General features: G+C 40.8%; 1 protein-coding gene across 2 annotated transcripts in view; it reads left to right on the top strand.

The window, feature by feature from the left end:
• Window positions 1-16513, top strand: part of ephb3a (eph receptor B3a) — a 124597-nt gene extending 108084 nt beyond the window's left edge. For both annotated transcript variants that reach the window (XM_057856919.1, XM_057856920.1), the window contains exons 14-15: window positions 672-865; window positions 15669-16513. In XM_057856919.1, the coding sequence (XP_057712902.1) occupies window positions 672-865; window positions 15669-15780 (306 nt within the window). In that variant the 3' untranslated portion in view covers window positions 15781-16513. The remainder of the gene's footprint in view (window positions 1-671; window positions 866-15668) is intronic.
• The last annotated feature ends 208 nt before the right edge of the window (window positions 16514-16721 follow it).

The raw sequence follows: 16721 nt of genomic DNA, 5'->3' as shown, positions 1-16721 counted from the left end.
ATCTATTTTTAATACAAATTTGTATTCTATCGTCTTCACTGGCACCGAACGAGTTGAAAGCTACAATAAACCAACAACGGCAAAGGTTTCGTGAGTGAACAACTAGAATGCTAATAGCTGTAAAGAAGTCAAGTTATTCTGGATCCGGATTCCTGCCGGGTCCCGGGGAATAAAATGTAATAAGATCCTTTCAAAGCGCGGCAAATTACAAGCTTATCTGACCAGATTTGTAGGAATGTAAGCTTCTGAACATGTTCAATTGGATTTCTCTCTTCAATTTAAATGGCTCCCAATTGTCGGCAGGAAAATGAAGCTGACATTACAGCTTCTCACCTTGAATACAGAGAAAGAAGAAAGAAAAAAACTGTCACTTAATTTAGAAAAAAGTTGGTAGAAATGTTGCATAAATAGGTCATTTGATACTCGTATAGGTTTGCATGTAATGCAATAAAAACTAGATCTGCAGCTGAGAGACAACAAAAAATGATGTATGGAAATTTTTAAAAAATTACAGGATAAAAAATATACAGTATGTCTGTGAGTACAGCAAAATTGTCTGCTCCACTGCTAAATGCTATCCTTTAGCCCGTTTAGGGTGGTTCCTCATCATGTGTTAGCATCAAGCTGGAGGACATATAGTTCTTACAAGTTGTCCCAATCATGTCCTTCAGGTGATGACTGCCGTCGAGCAGGACTACCGTCTTCCCCCGCCTATGGACTGCCCCATGGTGCTTCACCAGCTGATGTTGGAGTGTTGGATGAAGGAGCGCAACCTGAGGCCCAAGTTCTCACGTATCGTCAACACCTTGGACAAGCTGCTGCGGAACGCCGGCAGCCTCAAAGTGGTGACCAGCACGTACTCAGGGTAAGATGACCTCTAAAAGTGTATTCAGTGATACTCTTAAAAGAACCCGAATCGGTCTTCGCAAACAAATGACATCTTATTCCATACCAACCTTCAAGCAGCTCGGAGTCCTAGGGTGGATTGTTTTTGCTCGTTACATCCCACGAACAGCTCGCTAAGGCATAACATACAACAAGCCACACTTATACCAGTGGACGCAATTTATTTACAACAATCAAACTCTGAACAGAATATACAAAATACAGACAAAGCTGGCTTCAGGGTAAGCCCTGGCCAAAACAACAAACAAAAGGAAACGACACTCATACCCCACCCGCTAACTAAAAAACTCACCAAAATTCGCACATACGTGAACATGCGGCTTGGCGTAAATTTCGATCATTTTGCAACCTTGCGAAATAAATGCAACAACATGGCTCAGTGGCGCCCCCTTGAAATTTTCAAAAAGGCATCTCCTATTTGTTTTTTTTTTTACGTTGAGCGCTGAAATTCAAAAAGTCGATACCTTGTGCAAAACTGCTCCAAACAGTTCCCCGCACCCTGATTTCAAACCCAACAGGAAATCGGGTATTTTGGATTGAAAGTGAATTTTTTATCGATTTAAAGGATGAACATTTAAGACCTTGGCACCTTGGGAGTTATTTCAATCCTCCTCAAAATTGGTGAGACTGTTCATGAGACATAAGAGATCTAAAGTTATCAAAATGATGAGTTTCCATTCTCAGGCCTGGCCTGGGCGGGGTGCCAAAGTCGGCCTTTTTTGGGGGGGGCGGAGGGGGGGGCAAGACGCCAAATTCAGTAAATGACTAATAATTCCCTGATCAAAGATTCAGTCGTTTTCATATATGGCATGTATGTGAGGTATCTCAGCTTGAACATGAATGCATTGGTATATTACCCATTACGCCTGGCGCCCCCTGCTGGGAACTGGAAACGTCCTTTTTTACTAGACAGGCTCCTCCTCCAAAGGCTCCTCCTCTGATCGTAAAAAGGAAATAAAGAAAAGACGGCTTCTACCCTAGCTTCTTATACGAAACAAAACAGGAGAAAACGGGCTGAACAGAAATGGCAGCTTACCCCTACTGCTTAGGTGCTCTTATGTGCAGTGGTGAACAAAAACGATCCAATAATGGCAAAACACAAAAGACCTCCCCGAAAAAGCGGGAGTGTATCAAAGTCGCGATCAAATGCACACGAGAGTGAATGAATGGTGAGCAAACAGCTGGCGAGGAGGACCGCGGCACGAGTGCTGTCTAATGCGACCTCAGCTGTCAGTTGACAGCGTCTGGTTTTTGAAGTTTGGCGCCCTTTCTTCGTGGCCAAATTAGCGGCAGCGACGTTGTCTGTCTGTCCGGTGTCGGTCATCTTACGTCACAAACAGTGGGAGGGGAAGCAGCCAGCTGGCGGAGGCGAAGATCAGCTGACTGTTGAGTCTCATAAAAATAACAATTAAACGGCCAGGGCCGTCTACAGCTCTGTATCAACGGCTGCAAGTCCTCTCTGGACGCTCTCAGTTGAATAAATAGCAAGGAGGCCTTTCACCTCCTCGTGGCTCCATAGAGCATTGGCTGGCTCCATTTTTCTATCTTCTTATTGTACAACACATGAACAGTATTACCACAGGGTAGTTTTTTAAGACTATGGCGGCTCCTCAAGATGCTAGAGTATGGAAGGGGCGTAGCTGCTGATTTCAGCGAATCACCAACTAGCTCCGTAATCGAGTTACTACGGCCCCACGGAAAGTCCCTACTTGAGAGCAGAGCTGTCAACAGACTTGCAGGGGCCCGGGGACAAGAGACCATTATAGGGTTTACCATTATAGGATGACCTCATGGTTAGATCGGTACATATACTGCAAAAACACACCTCCTAAAAAGTAGTTCAACTCCCTTGTTTTCAGTGTAAATCTACTAGAATAAGTGAAATGATCTGCCAGTGCTTCAAGTCAATTTTACTCAGATTTATTGTAATAAGAAAAATAGAGTGGTCTGAAAAAGTATCTGAACCTTTTAGAATTTCTCACATCTCTGCATAAAATCACCATCAAATGTGATCTTTGTCAAAATCACACAGATGAAAAAAGTGTCTGCTTTTACTAAACCACCCAAACATTTATAGGTTTCCATATTTTAATGAGGATAGTATGCAAACAATAACAGAAGGGAGAAAAATTAGTGAACCATCACATTTAATATTTTGTGCCCCCCGCCCCCCCCCCCCCCCGGCAGCATTAACTTCAACCATACGCTTCTTGTAGCTGCAGATCATCTGGCACATCGATCAGGACTAATCTTGGCCCATTTTTTACAAAACTGCTGTAGCTCAGTCAGATTCCTGGGATAAATCGCTATCTTTAGGTCATGCCACAGTATCTCAATGGAGGGTCAAGTTTGGACTTTGACTTGGCCACTCCAGAACGTGTATTTTGTTCTTCTGAAACCATTCTGAAGTTGATTTACTTCTGTGTTTTGCATCATTGTCTTGTTGCCGCATCCATCCTCTTTTTAGCTTCAGGCCTCAGGTTTTCCTGCAAAACTTTGGAATTCATTCTTCCATTAATGATTGCAAGTTTTCCATGGCCCGAGGCAGCAAAACAGCCCCAAATCATGATGTTCCCTTCACCGTGCGTCATGATGGGGATGAGGAGTTGATGTTAGCGAGCTGTTCCATAATAGCTCAGTTGAGCCTCAAACGGTATAAAAATAATAATAATAATAATTGCAACAAAAGAACAGTTGGCTAACTTACAGTACATAGCAAAAGTCCGCTAGCTTAAATGCTATAAAATGAAGCCTTTTTTTTTTTTTTTTGCTTTAGCAATTCTCTTAACAAAGGGTTTAAACACATATTCCCACAAACAAACGGCTAAATACACCTATAAACGAAACTACGAATGCATTAAAAGAAACATTAGCTCAAACAAAAACTTTTAAAACTTAAGTTTATGTCAGTCTTAACAGGGAGCAGCTGGACTCAGCCATGTAAAATGAGTTGTTATAGTCACTGCTGCCACTAGAGGGCAATCTATCCACCCAAATCAGTAAAACTAAATGCAAACACTTTCAAAACAAACTATTACAATGCCACTTTAATTAAACGAATACTCGAAGCAGCAAAATGTAATTCCAATCTTTCTTATTGAATTACTCGAGTTAATTAATTGTTGCGGGACTAGTGAGGTTTATAGTAGGGCTGTCAAAATTATCGCGTTAACGGGCGGTAATTTTTAAAATTAATCACGCTAAAATATTTGACGCAATTAACGCACATGCCCCCCTCAGATTAAAATGACAGCAGTGTAATGTCCACTTGTTACTTGTTTTTTGTTGTTTGGCGCCCTCTGCTGGCGATTTTATGTGTTTCAGCACCCATAAGTATTGTGTAATTATTGACATCAACAATGGCAAGCTACTAGTTTATTTTTTGATTGAAAATTTTACAAATTTTATTAAAACGAAAACATGAAGAGGGGTTTGAATATAAAATTTCTATAACTTGTACTAACAATCATCTTTTAAGAACTACAAGTCTTTCTATCCATGGATCGCTTTAACAGAATGTTAATAATGTTATTGCCATCTTGTTGATTTATTGTTATAATAAACAAATACAGTACTTACGTACCATATGTTGAATGTATATATCCGTTGTGTCTTATCTTTCCATTCCAACAATAATTTACAAATAAATATGGCATATTTTATAGATGGTTTGAATTGCGATTAATTACGATTCATTCATTTTTAAGCTGTAATTAACTCGATTAAAAATTTGAATAGTTTGACAGCCCTAGTTTATAGTCCAGTGTGGCTTATTTATGGACTGTCATTTTTGTGTCAAATTTGTGGGGTGTGGCGTACAGTCTGAAAATTACGGTATTCTTTAAATACTCAAAACAAGATGGAGAAATTATTTGACTAGATTTTAATAATCTGATGACGCTATAAATTTGCAGTGTATACATGCTATACTTCATGAGAGCATTTTTCTTGGCTAGCATGTTTCAGTGAAGTGAAGGGACCGTGTGAAGACGCAGCTTTGAGGCGGAGGGCCGCCTGCTGCGCGACAACTCGGCGGGGGTGACGGCAGAGTGAAGGGAGTCTTTTTCGCTCTTAGATGGCTGTGAAATCCCACTGTGTGTTTTTGTCACGTGACTGCCCGCCCAAGTCAAAGAAGCGGTTTGGATGATTGGATCGCGAGCGCTCCTCAGTCAAGATTGGAAAGGCGGACTCCTTTTCACTCACGAAGACGTCTATTCGTGTAGCGTCCAGTCGACTTTCTGAATGAGTTTATCACTAGTAGACGTCCAATCCATTTGATTTGGGAGGGTGACAGCGAATGAGCGTTTTAGTTGTCAGCCCTCCCGCTTCAAATAGATTAGACATCTAGTGTTGCCAATGCTAGGCAGTGAGTTCAGGGAAATATCCTCCATTAGTATGAAAAGCAGTGCAAATTTAGCCCATGACAACAAATTTCTAGTGACCTTTGATTAGGGATGTCCTGATCAGAGGTTGCGCTAGACTTTTTCGTTGTCTGTCATTTTGACTGACAGGGTCATAAAAATCTGGTCATAATCTATTTTTACCCGTCACTTAAATTTTTAAAATGATGATAATGACATTGTGGTGACCCTTTGTTTGGCATAATTCACCTTCTGTACTTGTGTGTCCATTTGGCCGAGCGCATCAGTGGCTACGACACAGTCACGTGACGGAGACACTTAAGAGCCGCGCGCGTTCCGGTGTTCTGACAAATTTTGCAACCCATCAAAAATTTCTACCTTGCGGTTTTGCGCGTGCGCGTAACGTTAAAAATGGCCGCGAATGCAGCGATTCCAAAGTAAACATTACAAACTTTCGTTGAAGAAAGGAATATTTACTTAAGTTTGATCATGTAAAGACATGTACTAAAGTTCTCAAACACATCCTACCATATGAGCTGCACACAGCAACTGCACCCCGCGCTCTCACTGTTAACGACTTCGCCGTGTCGTTAAGTATAAATTTACGCCATTTTCGAGTTGCACATGTATGTTTATGATGATGTCTAGTTTAGTTAGCACCTTTGGATAACATTTAGAGTCCAATTAAATGTAAAAGAGGGCTTTTTCAGCGCCACAAAAGCTTTGGGAGCAAAATTTTATAAGGGAGCAAATTTTGGCAGAATAGCCATCACACATCAAGCAGATGAATATGTAACTTTTTCTCCGCAGTGACAAAAACAGCTGACTGTGGCCCCAGTCGGTAGGCTACATTATGGAACAATGAAATTAACAGTTCACCTGCTGTGGCCTGAACGGAGTCTTACATCTTCCTCCTGGTGCGCATGGACTTGAATTGCGTAGCCGCTTGTGCGGTCCCTGTTTTTTCACCTCTTTTATCAACACCATCGTCGTTTTGGGGCTTTTTGAAGAGACTTCGGACACTCAGTTGCCTTGACATTTTTCAGAGTAAGGCCAACGACGTCATGCATCAAGAGAGACAATAGCTAATTAATATGGTCACTCGCCACCCTGTGGTCTGGGGTGTGAATTGCAACCTGTCAAAATGACAGGTGGACTTCAGTTTTTTCCGTCACCGTTTTAAAAAATCGGTCAACGACGGAAAATATTCAGTTAACGCGACCCCTGGTCCTGATCCAGGTTTTTGCACTTCTGATCCGATACCGATATTGTTCTGCACTTCCGATCCGATCCCGATACTGGCCGATACCGATACCAGCCTATCTGAGCATGTATTAAAGTTTAAAGTTATTTAGCCTTCTTACTTAGTTGTCAGACTCATGTTGAAAAGGGTTTTAGTACTCTTGATAACAACTAGCCAGCTGAATTAGGTGAGTTTGAATAACACACAACAGTTGGTAACAAGAAATTGACCTGTTTATTCAGTGACAAACACAAAACATTATAAATAACAAACAGAAATGGCATAGTCAGTCAGTAAAACGTGCAAATAATATTGTAAACTGTCTTAAAAAAACAAAACACACAAACAACCTCAGTGGAAAATCCCACAAACCCCCAAGCTATTAGATGCTTTTAATGTTTCGTGCATTAGTTACAAAAATTATATAAAAAGTCTCTCAGGTTTAAATAAACGACTAGTTAACATTTTAAAACAGTAAATAAAATACTCAAGTCCCCATTCTGTATCAGCCGCTTTAAACTACATTCAATTCATTTAATTTTGCAAATCAACTGTTAAAGTTGTTAAAATTGCTCCCGTTATTCCATAATTTCCCTTCTGTCTACTTTCGACATGTGAAAGTTTTAAAACTGTTTTGAAGATAGAGCCAAGTCAAGATTTCGCCGATTTAGGAGTATTTTAGATAAAAAGTTAATTAGGTTCGCTTGGAAGGTTTACAACAGCCTACTAGGGAAGTCTTCTGTTTTAAGATGGCGGCTGTTTACTAACGCATCTAGTTTTTAATACTTCGAGTCTGTCGGTTTGCATCTAGTTCTATATACATATGATATCTATTATCTCCAGTAAAACGATGTTGACATAGTTTGTAGCGGCTGTCAGCTGCAGTCAGGTATTCTTGTCTTTTTAATCCAGCGGCAGCTTTACCACTACGCCTGACTTTATTGTGGCATATGTTGCACTCTACCTCTTCGTCTTTGTCGTCCTTTAAGGTGAAATGATCCCACACAGCTGACAAGTCTCTCGGTTAATTGGGAGACGGTAATGTAGTGTGTTGAAGTTGTGCCGTAAAGTGCGGACCGGATTTTAGGGAAACCGAAGCAAAAACTGGAATGGATTATGTAAAGCGGTGCGCTGGAAAACCCGGACTGGATTTCCCAAAAACTGGATCGGAAGTCTGGATAGGAATTTTTCCATGTCGGCCGATCCGATACCGATGCGCATTTTTTTGCCCATATCGGCGTTCGATCCGATCCAAATATCGGATCGGGACATCTCTACCTTTGATTGTGCTAAAAGAAATAACTGGGAATCGACACTTTGGCAATCAAACGGTATATGGCGGAAAACACACAGGTGACTTGAAGTTCTGCTCTGAGACCCTCAATATGGCCAACTTTCAAAATTGTCCGAAATGCATGTGTGATACATCATTGGAAAGCTTAAAATCTCAATTTTCTGGGGGAACAAAAATTTTGAACAGGAAGGCATTTTAAAAAAAAAAATGTTTTAAACAGCAAAACCCTAATTGGAGGCTGGAGCACGCGAGAGCTGAATTAAAGAAGCCACGATTTTAACGAGATATTATCGCGTACTTACCTTGTTTCGATCCAAAAACTCCACGTAGCATGTATCACCGAGTGTCAAGACACAGCTGTGAATGGCCCCAGCCAGATTTTTATTTTATTTTACGGGTGAAACATGGTGATATAACAAGGGTCGCGATGCAGAAATCGCAGACAACAAGGAGTGGTTGAGATTTTCTTTTTCATATAGCTACCCTTTTAAACGTTATTTTTCTAATTTTTTTTTTTTTTTGGGATCGATTATTTATCATCTAACATATCAGGGAAAATGCGACAGTAACAAAAAAAGTACTATTAAGCGATAGTTATGAGGTAGATATCCGTGACTTTTTTACAGACGGCAAATTTTTCATTGTTACATCATTTGTTTAAAAGTTTAAAATATGCGAGTGAATAATTTTTTTAAAGTCGTTTTTTTTTTTTTTTTTTTTTTTAAACTAAAATTTAAACATCAATTTATGTTTCTAAGCTAAAAATTGCAGACATTTTGAATAATAGATATAATTACTTACCTTCTTTTTAAGGCTAGGTTGAAACAAAAGCGGTTGCGTAACATCTGTAAACGGGGGTTTTCAGGGTAAAACGGACAGATTAAAAATAGTCCATGGGCTAAGTGCGCCATGAATCTGCTATGGCAGCATATAGACATATTGTTCTATCAAGCACAACAGTTCTTTTGTCTTAAAATACAGCAGTTTATTTTAAAGAGGGGTGCAAGAGCAGAAACTGCTTTTTCAGTCTTGTCTGTGTTTTCCGCCATATACAAAATTTCAGTATGGATACTTCGATATTTTTGACAAACCTATATTGTAGAACTTTCATTTTGTTTCCATATTCATGTTTTATTTTTATCGTACTGTCAGAATCTGTTAAGCATCAATGCGTACATTCTAAAAGAACAAAAAACAAACTAGGATTGTCCCGATCCGATACCACGGTAATGCATTAAAATGCACATCGAAATGTAAATATTTCCATACTTTAGACATGATCATTCTTGCATGATGCAATCATACCGCAACAGCTAGCATAGCGTTCTCCTAGTTGCGGTTTCCACTGATTTTGACGGTTTTGTCTTGTACAAAACACAAGTTTTTGTTTCCTTTGGACAAATATTCTTGGACGTGTTCAATTAAGAAACAAATACATCTTCAAAACCCGGTTCTGATCCTCTGAAAATAACGCGATGTGGCTAATTTCCGATTGGATCGGGTTCGTCATGCTAACTAAAGATTTTCACAAATTCTTTACACTCAATGGCTGCTACTAGACGGCCAATCCATTTAAAGTGGCTTCCAATCAATGTTGTTTTTGTCAACGATGACTATAACGAAAATATTTCGTCTACGAATATTTTTTTCATGATGATAACGATACGATAATGAGCTAAAAATGTGTTTTGGGAGACTAAACATACTTAGTCCAATACCAGTTATTGTCTGATAAGACGAGAACGAGACGAAAATGCGTCACAGTTTCCGTCACATGTTCACAATGTGTGACATTTTAAGTGTTAACCTGCATCTAGCAGTGTCTGGTTGTGTCACACATGTGACGTGCTACAACCCCTCCCCACCCCCCACTCACCGGTACAGTGTCCTTTTCCATTCTCAAGGCTCGCACACACGGTAAGATTTGTTTACTTTTCTTGGAGATAACCAATGTTGCTTTAGCTTTTAAAGGTCTGTGCTGAGTGATCATCACACACTAAATGTAACTCGTAGCATTAGCATAGCATTCAAGTTAGCATAAGGCAAATGCTAACGAGAAGCATCCTCTTTCACTCTCTGACCACTTTTTTGTACATACAGTTCATGGTGTCCTGGTGGGTATAATGATTGAAAATAATGTAATAAACCAACGTCCACTTAAACTAGACGAATTAGTCTTGAGTCTTCGTCAACAAAAATTAGACAAAGACATTTTAAGATGACTAAAATTTGACTAAGACTAACAAGTATTATCGTCCAAAAGACTAAGAGGAAAATTAAAAGGGCTGGCAAAAACGACACTGCTTCAAATGGATTGGCTGTCTGCTAACACATTTCAATTCAGAGTACAAGAATGACTGGACATTACATCTTCTCTACACACATTTGCTATTTTTTTGCCTTCAACACTGAAGGCAATCTCAACACGGAAAAACAAAAGGATGATGCAATATGTGCTCTTTCACCCCGTGTGAAATTGTGCCCTCTATTGTATACGACAGCTGTGAAGCAGAGGATGAAGCCTCTGTCTCTCTGCCCCGGGGGTTGTTGAAATAAGATGTCTGACTAAAGACAAATATGGCGGCCTTACAAGGAGGCAAAGCAGATTCCTTCTTGTACGTTACGTGACAATACAGGTAGTCCCCGGGTTACGACGTACTTGACTTACACGATTTCGACGCCGGAGTCTTGTCCGCCATTTTGTCTCCAGTTGTTTTGTTTTGTTTGTAACTTACAGTATCTTATATCTTACATTACTTTATTGATATGACGTGTTCTGTCCTCACTAAGCACGAAGTTGTCCAGCTTTACAGAAAGCAAACAAGGCAATTGTGCTTTTTGAAACTTTTGTCTTCCTTCACTTTTGACAATTTGTAAAGCTGTGACACACATGTACACACTTATGTTCAAAACATCACACATTTCAACAATAAAACACTTGACACAAAACAATTGGTGTTCAAACGTCCATTTAGTCTGATCAATATGTAAATTTAGTAGATTAAATGAACCTAATTTCCAAAAGTCCACTATTTTAAATTCTGCAAATGCTAACTTCTTTACAATTCTCTTAGCAAATCGTTCACGCGTAACTCCATAAACTGTAGATGTAAACTTAATTACGAATGCATACACAAAAAAATATATTAGCTGAAACGACTTACAGCCTTATATGGACCGAACCAGAGCGCAGCTATACTTTATCCAGTCAGACGTCTGAGTCATGTAAGTCTATAGTTCAACCAGACCCAACACTGCCACCAGATGGCAGTGTATCCTCCATCATTAAGCAAAATACAATATTTTTGGACTTTTTGGGTAGCTGTTTTGGGGTACTCAAAGGGTTATTTCCGACTTACATGAAAATCGGGTTACGTCGCCAGAGTAGCAATGGAACTCATTCATCACCCAGGGACTACTTGTAGATCAAGTAATGTTGCGCCGATATTGTATTAGAATGGTAAACCACGCAGCTGGTCTCGGGGCAGCCATGTTGGTAGGGGTGACATTCCCATCAAAGTCAATGCGTTGACATTCAAATGAAATCATAACTAGCTTTTCTCTTAGAACTACCAAGGGTGGATCAGTTGATACAAATCACTTTTATTACCAGAGAAGGGTCATCTGACTCTAATCAGCATATCTTTTGTGAGCATTGAGGTCCTCATTAATCATTCCCATTCACACTCGCAAAACCACAGGGTTGGATTGCTCTGATTAGCATCTTGAGTGTTTGTAGGGCAGGGCTGCCTTGGCTTTGTCGGACAGTGGACCGCTCAGGCAGGCAATCAGGCGGACAACCCTTTTTACAGTATGAACTGTGTACTAAAGCTTGTGTGTGCTGTGACAAAACAGCTGTTTGAGCTGCTGTGGAGAGTTCTTTGGTCTTTGTGTGCTTCAACATGATAAACTGTGAACCTTGACAACTGAATGTTGGACTTGTTAAGACAAAGTAAAGTTGCTTGATGGGATTTGTCCCAGATGTTCTAACACTCAATGTTCTAAGATGTAGATAGTCTGGTTTAGCTACAGTTCTGGATGCTAGTCTTAGTTTTTATGCCACATAGCCCTCTCATCATTTTTACACTAACCCAGGAGTTAACAAGTCTGGATTTGCAAATATTCAAGATGCTCATTGCAGCTATCCAGAGTGAAACCCCCTCTTCACACCTAGGCTGCTTGATTGCTTGTTTGAGTGGTCTATTGTTTGACAAAGCAAAGTAGTCAGTTTGGTATCGGGGTCATTTGACGCCTTTATGGTATTTCTTCATAGCCCAAAAAAACTTCAAGTGTTAACGGATTATTTGACCTATGTCAAAGAATCTTCTAGTTACTCATTTGCTGCCATTGACGGCAATGCATGTCTAAACCATTTGAAGTTGGAAGGTTCGTTCATTCCAACTTTGCGCATGTGACGAAAATGGAGCCAGACAACGCCTTCCTTGCCTTCCTTCCGTATCGTCTCTCTGTGGAGTTTTATCTCGCCGACCATCGTTAAAATCACGCTCTGACAACTTGGCACTTTCTCCTCCTCCCTCCATCTCTTGCCGTTGCATACAGATGAGGCAATAAATGAATCATTGGCATGTCATCAGCGCACAGCGACACGTAGCGTAACATGCGTAGACGTCGGTTTCCCGCACACTCCTGCCGGCACGCGCTCCCCGATGCATTCAAAAGCTCATTAGCAAGCTAATTAAACACATTCCTCTCTTTTAGCTTCCCCTCAATCTGCCTTATTACTCACACTTGATCACCGGCTGCTTTTCCACGTCAGCAACGCTTGCTGCCGTCCGTCCTATCGGCCGCATTCCGGCACGAGGCCGAGTACGGGAGGGAATTAAAGCCAGGTCGGCCGTTATATTTCCACCCGCAATTAGCTTCAGCCGGCGCCAATCCTTGGCATATCGCTTGCCCTCGGGGGCGCCGGTCAAACTGCGCGCACGCCGAGGAGCCGGCTGGCACACGAGCCGGATACGCCTTGTGCGATTTCTACCTTTTGTGCCCATTGGAACTAAGCTCGCATGACACAGCCAAAGACTGACGGTGTGTGTTTAATTCATTATACCGTGACACAGTCCAGGCCCAGTAGCAATAGTTGCAAAACCAATTTTATGGTAGTGTTCCCCCGCACGTATTATTTCATTGACATGTAAATTTGTTTGAACTTGTGTTACCGATACGGTAATAAAATGACATCATCGGTATTGGAGAGTACTAAAACGTGAGTTATGCTTCTGCGTTGCTGTGACGGCAAAGCGACTTCGGCGTCAATGAGCATTCAGTAATGCAGTAATGCTTACTGACCATTAGATGTCTCCAAACAAAAATGCTTGGGATTTGTTATGTGAGCATTATTTTTATTAGCATCCAGAGGAGCATCACAATACAATTAGCCATGATATGTTAAGTCCATGACCACATATATCGTATCGGTTTGGTATCGGTATCGAATTTCTGAAGTTGGACAATATCGGGTTAGCTGTTAACAAGTCATTATCGGCCAACTTTACTTATGACAGTTACGACACTGTCATAAGGAGCATTCAAATAAAGTGCTCCCGAAGATTTACGTAGATACTTTCCGACTATCAACGCTAGGGCTGCAGCTATCGAATATATTAGTAATCGAGTAATCGACTGAAAATTCTATCGATTAATCGAGTAATCGGATAAAACAAATATATTTTTAGGTGAAGAGCATTTATAAATATACATGAGAAAACAAGACATTTCATCTAATCTCGAACCATTTTCAGTCAATCAATGTCTTTATTTTCGATGCACATTGTTGAAAACAGCCAACAATTGCATCTCAGATGTAACTAGAATAAAAGACTAATTCACTGCTTTCACTCAAAAAATCTTTAGATCTTATATATATATATATATATATATACTGAGTCAGGGGTCGCGTTAACCGAATATTTTCCGTCGTTGACCGATTTTTTTAAAACGGTGACGGAAAAAACTGAAGTCCATCTGTCATTTTGACAGGTTGCAATTCACACCCCAGACCACAGGGTGGCGAGTGAGCATATTAATTAACTATTCTCTCTTGATGTATGACGTCGTTGGCCTTACTCTGAAAAATGTCAAGGCAACTAAATGTCCGAAGTTTCTTCAAAAAGCCCCAAAACGACGATGGTGTTGATAAAAGAGGTGAAAAAACAGGGACTGCACAAGCGGGCACGCAATTCAAGTCCATGCGCAACAGGAGGAAGGTGTAAGACTCCGTTCAGGCCATAGCCGGTGAACTGTTAATTTCATTGTTCCATGTGTAGCCTACCTTACTGGGGCCACAGTCAGCTGTTTTTGTCACCGCGGAGAAAAAGTTACATATTCATCTGCTTGATGTGTGATGGCACGGTGTGGATTCTCTGTTAAGCTTGTTCGGACAGAATATTAATTTAAAATGAATGAAAACTAAATACTATTGAATATGTTGGAGCGGTATGCAATGTTAAGAGTCTTGTTAGCTCGAATTGCTGTGTCCAGCCGCTGTAGCTCTGCTGCTCTCTGTGAACTCTATTCAAGCCGGAACGCGCGTGGCTCTTAAGTGTCTCTGTCACGTGACTGTGTCGTAGCCGGTAACGCGCTCGGCCAAATGGACACACAAGTACGGAAGGTGAATTATGCCAAACAAAGAGTCACCACAATGTCATTATAATCATTTTAAAAATTTAAGTGACGGGTAAAAATAGATTATGACCGGATTTTTATGACCCTGTCAGTCAAAATGACAGACAACGAAAAAGTCTAGCGCAACCTCTGATATACTGTATATATACCTAAAAATGCAGTTACGCTTGATAACACACATCACTTAAAAGTTAGGATTTTTTCCCTCGTGTTTCGATTGAATTTCTATTTGTGTCAAGCCATTTTTAAGTTCTAGTTAAGTTTTAAGTTAGTCTAAACTGTAAATCCTAATAGGATTTTGAGTTTTTGCAGTGTTCAATATAAATGTATGATACAGGCTGTATTGGAGCACATTAGGGACCAGTGCTACTTGGTGTTTTATCCAGCAATGATAATTGATCCAGCTAAAATTGATAGTTAGCATTATTGAGTTTTTATTTTACACCCTCATCACTCCACAACGCTATGTTATGTTAAAGCCTGTATGTAAGACATGTTAGCCACGCATCGAAAGTGGTCATAATTAATAGAAACCTAGCCCTCCGCAGGGCTAACGTTACTTGAGCTAGTGACAGTAACGTTAATCTTATTTATTAGCACTTAGCGCTCTTTATTAGCACTTAGCGCTCTACTGCTTTAAGATGGCGGCTGTTTACTAATGCTGCCCAGACGCGGCAGAGTCTGTCAAATCGCATCTAGTTCAACATACATGTGATCTCTGAGACTCATCAGACGCTACCTGCTACCAACGTAGCATCGTGCGGGCTAGTATTTAGCAACGTCGGCGTCGTTTGTAGCGGCTGTCGGCTGCAGTAAGTTTTATTTTTTTTTGCTTCTTCCTCTATGCACGTGACATCAGCGCGTTGTCCCGCATTAAAAGTAGTCCGAGCAAAACGTGATGCTTAGAGCTGTCAAAATAAACGATTACTCGAGGTGAATAAAATTACTCGGATCAGTTTTTAAACTCGAGTTACTCGAGTTGCTCGACTATTCGTTTCAGCTCTAATCACCGCATGATTGCGATACATCATTTTGGTGACATTTGTGAGATTGCAAAGCATAGTAGAGGTCTGGCAAAAGAGCGCTAGCAATACGACGAGCAGACGCCGAAGGTCCGGGTCAAATCATTTGAGACCTTCGCAGCGGAAACTCTAGCGAAGCGCAGCACTCTGCGTCCGTATCATTTGGCCCGCCGCTGACTTTGTGCAAATTGTGCCTGCAGGGACCTGCTGAGGCTCGGAGGGACGCTGCCGGGGCACAACAGGAAAAGTCCGGACAACGGCGAAGAAATCGTGCGCCAACAAATGAGCCAGACGCTCCCCATCAGAGTGTGAGCCGCCGAATAAACTACCTAGAAAACTCTGGACGCCAAGAGTAAGATGTAAAATAAAGAAGATGAAAAGAAGCCAGCTCCCGCTGCACAGGAAGGACCGCTGGGATTATTTTGCGCCGGCGCCGGCCGGCTGGGAGACTTTGCGTTAAAAGACAACGTTCCATTGCGCTCCGCTCTGTGTGTGCGTGCGTGCGAGTTCTCCATTTGTACTTTTGTGACTGTTGACATCAAGCCAAACTTCTTCAGGTTGTGTTTGCATGTCTGCATGTGTTTTCTGCTGCTCGGGAGCCAATTGGGCTTCCAGCGCACTCAAACTAGAATGAAGATCTGTCTGGCGAAGGATCCCACAGTGCCAAGATTTAAAGACAGCTGTAGTAGTTTTTTTTTTTTTTTTCTTCTTCAATCAGTGTATCGTTGGTTCACCCCGTATTTAATTGTTTGCCACATTTGGCGTTTAATCATCCTTCTGTTGTGAATTGAAATGAGTTGGCTAAACCCTAAGCCTTTTACACGAGTAGACGTCCAATCCATTCAGAACTGGGAGGCTGGCAGACAATGAACGTTTGTACGTTCATTAGGTGCTAGCTTCCCACTTCAACTAGAAAGTAGTGTTGACTGCTTGGTATCGGCCAATACTGATAGTGGACTAACACGTTTTTAGTATATATATACAGTGGGGCAAATAAGTATTTAGTCAACCACTAATTGTGCAAGTTCTCCCACTTGAAAATATTAGAGAGGCCTGTAATTGTCAACATGGGTAAACCTCAACCATGAGAGACAGAATGTGTGGGAAAAAATGAAACTCACATTGTTTGATTTGTAAAGAATTTATTTGCAAATCATGGTGCAAAATAAGTATTTGGTCAATACCAAAAGTTCATCTCAATACTTTGTTATGTACACTTTGTTGGCAATAACGAGGCCAAACGTCTTCTCTAA

The sequence above is a fragment of the Corythoichthys intestinalis genome, chromosome 14, assembly GCF_030265065.1.
Source record: "Corythoichthys intestinalis isolate RoL2023-P3 chromosome 14, ASM3026506v1, whole genome shotgun sequence".
Lineage (NCBI taxonomy): Eukaryota > Metazoa > Chordata > Actinopteri > Syngnathiformes > Syngnathidae > Corythoichthys > Corythoichthys intestinalis.
The sequence above is the reverse complement of the archived record's forward strand: the minus strand, read 5'-3'. Positions and strand labels throughout refer to the sequence as shown.